This window comes from Pyrus communis, chromosome 12 (genome assembly GCF_041283825.1).
Source record: "Pyrus communis isolate YQ-2024b chromosome 12, ASM4128382v1, whole genome shotgun sequence".
Taxonomy (NCBI): domain Eukaryota; kingdom Viridiplantae; phylum Streptophyta; class Magnoliopsida; order Rosales; family Rosaceae; genus Pyrus; species Pyrus communis.
The window spans coordinates 19193010-19202738 of NC_142576.1; the positions used below are offsets into that span (position 1 = coordinate 19193010).

The following is a 9729-nucleotide window of genomic DNA, read 5'->3' on the forward strand; positions in this document are numbered from 1 at the left end:
GCAAGAATTGCATCTCCAATGTGTTGTATCACATTCAACACAAAAAAATTAAATTGAATCAATAGCATGTAGATCAATTCAATAAAATAATAAAATAATCATAAAAGGAATGATTAAAACGTAATACTCCCATGATTGAAGAAAAAACTATCTTTAGCGCAATGTCAAGAGTGTACTGATACCGTGTTGTAAGCATAATTTACTGAATAATTATGGAGGCCATATATAGAGAAGGTGCGGCATAGAGAGAAGAAGAGAGAGATGTGTAATTGTGGGTGTGTTCTATTCCACCTCATTTTGCCTTTATTTATAGTAGTAGGATAAGTAAAAACCTTTCCCCTTAGGATAACAACATTTAATAGTTAATCTACTCCTAATAGGAATATAAGATACGTTCTCATATCTAATAGGATTTACACAATTACATTCATATTCCAATAGGACTGCAACACAAACAACCACTAAAACCAAAAAAAAAAAAACAAACACATAAAAAATTTGAAAACCAAGAAAATTACCTACATACACACTAAAAATAAGTGATGGTTACACACTTATAGTAGTGAGTTTGTTTTGCAATTTATTTATGCGAACAGTTAAAATAAATTCTAGTTAAAAAAATAACAAAGAAACAACTAAAACCTCTGACTGTCATAAATGTAAATACGCGTTTTTACCAAATATGGAAACACGATGGTATTTGTACCCACATTGTCCTTTTTAATTTTAATTTCTTGCACAGCAAGAGAGGCCAAAAATCATAAGTTACAAACAGGTGGAAATCACATGCGGCCAAGAGCACCGCAGAAATTAATAAATTAATAATCCTCAAAAGGTAAAGCCAAAGCCAGAGAGAGGAGAGAGATAGAGAGAGTAGAAATAAGAGAGAGAAGGAGAGAGAGAGAGAGAGAGAGAGAGAGAGGAATAGCAATTGCAATAGCAGCAGCAGCAGCAGCGAAAATTAGGGTATGGGTTTGCTTCTAGTGTTCTTCCCGGAGGACAACGGCGGCAGCACCACTGCCATTGTCGACAAAACCACCAAGCTCTTCTCTTCTTCTTCCACTTCCTCTCCGTCGTCCTCCACCCCTTCCTCTTCCTCCTCCTCTAAAACATGCACGGTTTTCAGAAGAACCAACTCCAACAACCTTATTCTCTCCAAAGCCCAATCCACAATTTCCATCTGTGCCCTTCTCGTCTTCCTCACCCTCCTCCTCTTCACCCTCTCCACCTTCGAGCCCTCCGCTGCCAAGCCCCGTCCCGTCGGCCGATCACCTTCCAGAAGGTTCCTCTCCCAAAATACCCAAATTCCCAAATTGCCCACAAATCCGAACTTACCCGTTCTCTCCTCCACCTGGTTATCCAAAATGTGGAAGCAAAAACAGAGCAGTCCAATACAGAAGTTAAGGTCCCAATTTGCCCTCCAGAAAATGGGCACTCTGTACCGCCGTGGCACCAGAGCCATGCCGGATCTCGTCGTCGCCCACGTCAACGATGACGTAACAGAACCCGAACTCCGGTTGTTTCTGAGGCTGCTGCACCGGTCCGGCCTCACGTCCAGAGCCGACGTGGTGTTCGTCTTCGCCTCCTCCGGTTTGAGATTCGGGTCCGTGATTCGGGAAGAGAACGCCTTGTTCTTTGAGCTCCTACGCCGTTACGGAGGACTGAACCGGACGGCTGCGGCGGGAAAAAAATCCGGTTCCGGTTTCGACGTGTCTCAGTTCGTGAAGGCCGGGCAGAAGGAAATTGAAGAGCCCCTGTGGGGGAGAAAGGGTGTCAACTCGGAAGGGGAGGGTGAGTTTACTCGGTTTTGTTACGGTTCGGTCGTGGGGTTCGAGGCGGGTGAGCTCGACCCGGAAAATTCGCTATCAGGGTTCGTGGACCACGTGGTGCCTATGAGTCTGCGGCGGTGGGCTTGTTACCCGATGCTTCTCGGCCGGGTTCGGAGAAACTTCAAGCATATTATGTTGGTGGACGCGAAAAACTCAGTCGTGGTAGGGGACCCACTCAGCCGAGTCCGGCACCGGAGTCCCGAGTCGGTTCTTTTATTCACAATGCCGCCGCCGCCGGCGGGTAAGCACGGCAAGAAAAACTCGGACTCAACTCAGTCTCACGGCGCAGTTAACTCCGTCGTTATCACCGGCGGAGCACGGGGAGTTCGGCGACTGTCCAACACCGTGTTGACGGAAATCGTTCGGGCCACCATGCAGCACAAGAAGAAGAGCACGGTGACGGAGTCGGGAGTTTTAAGTCAACTCGTTGCCAAGGCGTTCGTAACGAAGAGCATTAATTTGGTCACGTTGAGTGAGTCGGTGCCGGACCCAAGTTATATCGGCGGAGCAGCCAGGCTGTCCGGCGGGCACACAATTATTCAACGTGGTAATAGTAATCATGAGGAGCTTAATTCTGTGATTATGAAGCAAATTTGTTTATTAGAAATAGATTCTTCTGTGTACAGGGATTGTTAGGAAAAACAATAAAATAAGTTTTAGAGGAAAAAGAATAGAAATGTTTATTAAGATGTGTCCAACAAATTCTTGTTCTTATTTATTTTTGATTTTTGGTTTAATTTCTTCTTCCCTTTCCAGGACACCAAGTTTTGTTGTTACTTGTTTATAATATTGATCTAGCAATAAAATCACTTCTTGTGTATACTCTCTACATGATGTCAGTACCATATTCAGTATTGAAAAAACGTAAATTCATAATATTACGTGACGGTGTAACTCTGTGACACTAATAGGTTTTTTAGTAGAAAATTTCTATAGGTAGACTGTAGAACACAAATCAAGCAAGTAGAATGAAATAGTGAGTAGTGTCAACCGCCAAAGTGGGTTGACTAGGTCAAAATGAAATTAACAAAAATATATAGTCAACTAAGAAACTATCACCGTTGCTTAGTGATATTCTTCTTCATTGGTAAGTAAGAGGTTTTAGTTCAATTCCCACCAAAGACGAATTTAAATCACATTATTGCTAGTCTATTATGAGATTTAACTCACTCCCCACCTCCTTTTTGGTTTTGAGAGTGAATTAAGAAAAAATATAGAGTCAAGTCAACTAAGAAACCATTAATATTTTGGGTTCTGAATAAAATTATGAGTTAATGGTAGAGCATGATGGGGTTTGGGCAGCTAATGCTAAGGTCAATATATTTTTAGGTGAGTCTTTGGAGGTAAAATTGTAAATAAAAGAGCCAACTTTAAGTGCAAGATTGATGGGATTTAGGCCCTTAAGCAGCTAAGCTCCAGCAATTTCCTTGGTTGATTAGCAACCCTTTTTGTTTTTATAATGATTAGTGTCATTCCTCATTCCTCATGCTTTGCCTTGCCCACATGAATCAAATCCCTTACAATAGATCCGAGACTCCCAACTAGCAAGAGCAAAGGTCAAAGTTGTAAGTGGCCATCTATCATAGTGGTAGAGATAAGTGTTATTTTTACACCACAGCATGAATTCGAATCTCGTCGGTTCCTAATCTAACAAATCTATCATTTGAAAAAAATAATAATAATAATAATAAAAAAAAAGGGGAGGTCAAAGTTAAAGACTAACTTTAACTAAAAGCTGAGGACTTGCATAGGAGAGAGAGAATGCTGAATAAAAAGGTACGGGCAACCTTTATATTGGGTGACCATAATAAAGCGCAACAGAGCTTTTATGCTCTGTGTGTTGTTGGATTGTTCTATCCAAACTTTTTTAGGAATAGATTAGCCATAATTTAAACGAAGAATGATTTTGCTGGTTAGAGACAATCGTTCATGCACGAGTAAAACATTTATGTCGTTGATTCAATGCGAATTTCACATTGCATAAACAACTAAGAGTTATTTGATCGCTCAAATTGCATCAGTAGATAACATCCATAAAGTTCAAGTTGTTTAACATCAAAGAATCACGTAGCGTTTGATAGAGATATTTGGAGACGGTGAAGTGTCAATTTTGTGTGTATCTGTTCATGGGAGGAAAGTGAGGGGGTGGGACTAGCTACCCTTGCTAGGGAGATGTAAGGGCATTGATGATGCGCCATGTGCTTGCGATCTTCCCATCCGCGTTGATTTTAATTTTTCCCTGCTTTTCACTGCAAGCCACAAAAACGTGTAATTCTTTAAGTTTAAGCGCCTTTACTTTCACTTTACCAGCTTTTACCGTTATTGTGCTTCCAACCAAACAAGGCCTTATTTACTTCATCTTTAGCATCAAGCTAATTATAACAACACATGTTTACAAAATCAGTTAGCTAACAAAAGTAGTTAAATGAAATTGGGATTCTCAAGTGTTTTGTTTGTAACATGCCCATAGATTATCAACTGTTTTACCAAATTTTTCCTACAACATTAAGGTAGTGTTTGTTTTGCAATTTTGGCACTTGAGAACGACTAAATGAGTATATGAAGAGTTGTAACGGTGACAATTGAACGCTTGCGCGTGATTGACTAGGCTAGAAACAATTTACAGGTTTGTGAAACTGAAGCGCATTAAATGTTGATAGACACTCATGAGCGTGTAAGCAACTATTATTAGGATGATACAAATAGATGGTAAGTGTAGCATTACTCGTGAGTTTTGGATTATATATATATATATATATATATATATATATATATATATATTTTGCCAGTAAGGGTTTTCCATACCATTTCTTGGGTTGAATTTTTAATAATAATAATAACAATTACAACATTATAAATCTACAATAATTAGTCTAGTATAAAATTCTAATAATTGCAATATCTTTTGTATTTACACTAATACAATTCCTAGTGAATGCAATAATTTGTTTTAATTTATTTTTTACAGAGATAATATTTACAATGTGATTCATAGTATGAACTGTTCTGATCATATAGCACAAAGCTTTGCAATTAAAACACTAAAAATTTTGAGTAAAATTTTTTACTTATATTTAAGTAATCAAGTATTATTCGTCCTAAATTATGTAAAAAATTACCATTATCCAAAAAATAATAATATAATTATTATGCAGAGGTTGATGAAATTGAAAGGAAAGTGTATGGGTGAGTGTTGCTCCCTATGCTGATATCATTTTTTGTTCAGACTTCAATGGCTGACATATCAAATACTATTCTGGTGGGAAGAACCGAGGAAGGAGTGCATTTTTCAAGACACCTCAAGGAAAAGGACCCCTTGGCCGTATGTACATCAGTCATTGACTTGTGGCTGCTGAGCTGAAATCTAGTTCAGATCATGCCCAATCTTCATTTACACCTTCAAGCAAAAATATTAGTTACTAATGATATCAACTAATTACAGCTTTTGATTGCAATTGTGCATCAATTACTCACTTCTAAACGGATCGGGGGGGGGGGAGCTTCCTAACCCTCACAACTTCATAACTAGTCACAGTCAAGATAACAACTTTCATGCAACGACAATAGCACTGTGATAGTATTTAAAGTCGATTACTTTAAATTGTGGGAAAAATTAACGTATATAACAATGCGTGATTGACAGAAAATACTATCACATCAAGTTGTATAGTAAGTTATGGTAAAACCTTGACATGGTTGACAACTAGTCAAATAAACCATCTTTTAAGATGTAGGAACAAATAATATTTTTAACAATACAGCTATCTAGACACATAAAACTAATAAAGTTGTCGACACATTGTTGGATGTTGGACTCTAATCCAACGGCTAATAGGTCAATATAGTTAATAAGGATTGATGTGGAATGTAAGTGTGATTAGGGTTTAGTTATAAGCTATAACTTGGACTCCAAGTAAGGTATATATAACCCGGTTATAATTGGAGAATAAGTGTGACATCTCACATCGTCCAGGGGAGTGATCCTTATATGTATATTCCCATCCCTACCTAGCGAGAGGCCTTTTGGGAGCTCACTGGCTTCGGGTTCCGTAGGAACTCCGAAGTTAAGCGAGAACGGGGCTAGAGCAATCCCATGATGGGTGACCCACTGGGAAGTTGCTTGTGAGTTCCCAAAAACAAAACCGTGAGGGAATGGTAAGCCCAAAGCGGACAATATCGTGCTAAGGTGGTGAAGCGGGGCAGAGAAGTGATCCGTCCCGAGCCGAGATGTGACAATAAGGGCTCTTGATATTATCCTATTTGGATTGAGATTTGGTAGATTATATCCTTGTACAATAAGGGATCCTAGTGTATGATTATGGGAATGTACACTAGGGTTGTAGTAGTATATATACCAAGGGAAGGTCCCTGCATACACCACCAATACACGTACTTAGAGAACTCCCCATAAGTTCGAGTAATCCAATGGTGGTGAGTGTGCAGAAGACCAACCTTCGAAGTTCAAAGTGTTTGAGGAAAGCTTGCTGCAACTGCAGTCCTTGTTGTGCTAGGAAGATGTCTTCGCAAGGTTAGTTCATTGGTGTTTTACTTGCATGAACGTTTAAAACACACATTTTCTATACGCGTGAATTGCACTACAATATATTTAGAGTGTATCAACAATTGTGTCTATTTTTGTTCGTCTAAATATGTAATTATCATCTTTTAATTGTGTAAGAAGCCAATTAATGTGAGGTAAAAATTAAAATATGTTTGAGAGTTTTTCTTCTGAAATGAGTATAACATGTTTAGAGCTACTTGTATACGTAGTACTACTTTTTACGACATTTTAAAGGAAAATGTGTCTTTCTTAACAATAAAAAATGTAGAATCGAACTTGAAATCTCTTGAAAGAAAATTACCAATCAATACAGTCCGAGGTAAGATACAAAATAGTTGGTAAGGAAAGCTCATTTGAGTTTAGTAAAGAGTGAACCTACATCAAGAGTGTTTCTTGCCGTAGGAAGAACAAGAAATAAAACAAAGCAATTAGGCAAAAACTCAATTGAAAAACATTACGTAATGTATAGTATAATATAATTAGGGACCCATTACTACTACTCTTTTTACCCTGACGTTAAACTAATAGTTAAGCAGTTTAGTTTAGCAATTTTTGGCAAAACTTAACAATCATATAATTTAAGAAGTGAATGTAACAGTGTAGCTTAAGATGTACTCTCCACTATATATTCAAAGTTCGAATCTCACACCCGGTAATTTAGATTTAAGTTTCTTGATTAAAAAAAAAAAATCACATTTTCTTAGAGAAGTGTTATTGACACTCCAAAAATCTCATTCTACACTCCTCACAAGTGTATTTTTCTTTTTAAATATAGAAAGTTTGGAGTGCCAATAACAATTCCCTTATCTTACCGTTTTTGTCGGAAAAATAAATATATTGCTCTCTTACGATTAACTGAGTAGCAGGAGCAACATAAGCAATCTTAATTTGAGGGGAGTAAAGAAATTTTTTAGAATTAAGATAGAATTTGAGTTTTGTCCTCATTCATTTGTTCGTCTTTTATTTAATCGACAGGGGAGTGATTCGATTCTGAGATTTTTTTCAATCACATGGATATAAAATTCAAAGTCTTTTTCTAATCGAATCATATCACCTATGTAAAAATATATTTGTGTTAGCATCTGTTGGACAATAGGATGTTGTATCGGTCATATGACAAAATATTATATAATTAATATACAAGAGCTTTCATTCTTAATATTATCAAGGCATTTTATGATAAAACTTAACATTTAGTAATATGTGATTAATTTGAACAATATCAGTAATATTAATGGTAGACCGTGCTTGGATCTCCAAATTTATCAGCATCTATTAATTTACACGAAATTTATTAAAGCATCATATAATGTGTCGGTCACCAAGTTAAAGATAAAATTGATTCATAATTGTGAATGACATAAGCTTTAATCAAGACATTGGGATGTATTCGTGCTTATCACAACAAAAAGAAAAAGAAAAGGAAAACCCAAAAGAAAATAAAAGAAGTGAGAGATTTTGATTGGCCATTTGTATATACGGGGCATGATATGATTTGGTGAGGACTCAATTTTCATTCTCCAAAACATTAAACTTTGTTGTGCCTCGGATGCTCACCGACGACTAAGTGCTTGAGACATCCAGCCATGGTAAAAGTCAAATAAGCCACCGACACCAAACCAATTGTGCCAAATGTGTCTTCATCATCCGTCACATAATATGTGTAAACACAATTACCGGCCTTTTCTAATTTTTGTGGTGGAGAGATATTGTCCTTAGATGCTGCTGGTGAGTTGATGGACCCCGCTACCCAGAGGAAAATATATGCTTAATTTGATTCCACATATGATAAGGGCTTAATTCCATTTGAGCCAAACTTTGTTTGGTTTTGGAATGCAACTAGACCGGAGATAGTTTAATTCGGTTTTGGAATGGTAATATTTTTATAGTATAGTAGTATTTTTTGTTCACTTGTAAATAATAGGAGAAAGCACATTTAGGGGAAGGGGCAGCCGGCACCACCGAGGGTGAAAAGGCCACCACTGAGGGGGAAGAAGGCGCCACAAGGAACGGGAGAAAGACCACCTTGAAGGACGGCTAGAAAGACTACTGTTGGAGCAAAATCAAGTGATGCATACGAGAGAGTCTAGAGAGAAGGTGGAGCGTCTCTCTGAGAAAGATTGATTTTATGAATGTGCATAAAGTAAAAAAAAAAGTGTATTTTTCAAATTTTTTTTACGAAAATTAATTTTGAAATATAATAGGGCCCACTTTTTAAAAAATATATATATGTGAGAGAGGGTTGGGATGGGATGGAAAATTGCCTTATTGAAGAAGACAGGGATCTCACCCATATCGAGTGGACTGTGTAGAACCCTATTTGGGAATAAGGAATTGAGGAATCTTTCGAACCTTTTGTAGTAACACTAGCAAAAGGCTCCACTTCCATTTTTTGACATTGACTTGGAACACCGACAAGCTTCTATTGGTTTTGTTTTTTCAGTACTCCCATGTAACACATTTTCCTTCATACAGAATGTTGTAACCACATTCTTCTTCTTCTTCAACGCCATTGAGATATAGAAGAAGAGGTTTACGTTGTTCACGTGAAGATATAATTGTTCTCTATTTATCTATTCTGTGATGAGGTGACTGTGACGCCATTGAGATATAGAAGAAGAGGTTTATGTTGTTCATGTGAAGATATAATTATTCTCTATTTATCTATTATGTGATGAGGTGACTGTGACGATATAGTACTTATTCAACTAAAGACTTTCTCTTTATACATAAATCGTTGTGATACAATAGCAAAAAATAAATAAATAAATAAAAAATAAAATGAAAGAAGGAAGAATGAATTTGATATGCCATGAGTAAGAATTAGCTATGATACACGCATGTATCTATGACTTCATAAGTATGGTCTATGGTTGTTTTAATACAATCGATATTCCACTCTTCATTTTTTAAATATATACTATTTGGGTTAAGTCACCAAATAAATCATCATAATATATTATATCGAACTCATCGTTTACGAAATTTGAATTTAAATGACCATCAATACTTTTCGCTAAACTCAAAAGTATAAAAAGAGGAATCAGAATTTAGCCGACTGGGGCACAAATACATGATGTGTGCTTGTGTGAGAGAGGGAAGGAAAAGGAATGAAAGAGAGTGGAGGAGGACCGGCATTAGAGTACGCTGAAAGCTTTGAGATTTTTTTATCTTATGACTTTGGTTTACGGTGACGTCTATCGGTGCCATTTTTAGTGTGACTAAAATAATCTCAAATTAGCTTACTCAATCTACCAAGCCACACTATTGAATTCAATGATACAAATCGTTATTGCAATTCTTTCCAAAATCTCAAATAAAATCCGGGTTTGAATTTTT

The 9729-nt window shown here is 37.0% G+C and overlaps 1 protein-coding gene across 1 annotated transcript; it reads left to right on the forward strand.

Moving 5' to 3' along the window:
* Window positions 1-752: 752 nt before the first annotated feature.
* On the forward strand, window positions 753-2651 carry LOC137745836 (uncharacterized). The gene has a single exon (XM_068485859.2). The coding sequence runs from the start codon at window positions 969-971 to the stop codon at window positions 2463-2465; it is 1497 nt and encodes a 498-aa protein (XP_068341960.2). The 5' UTR covers window positions 753-968; the 3' UTR covers window positions 2466-2651.
* The last annotated feature ends 7078 nt before the right edge of the window (window positions 2652-9729 follow it).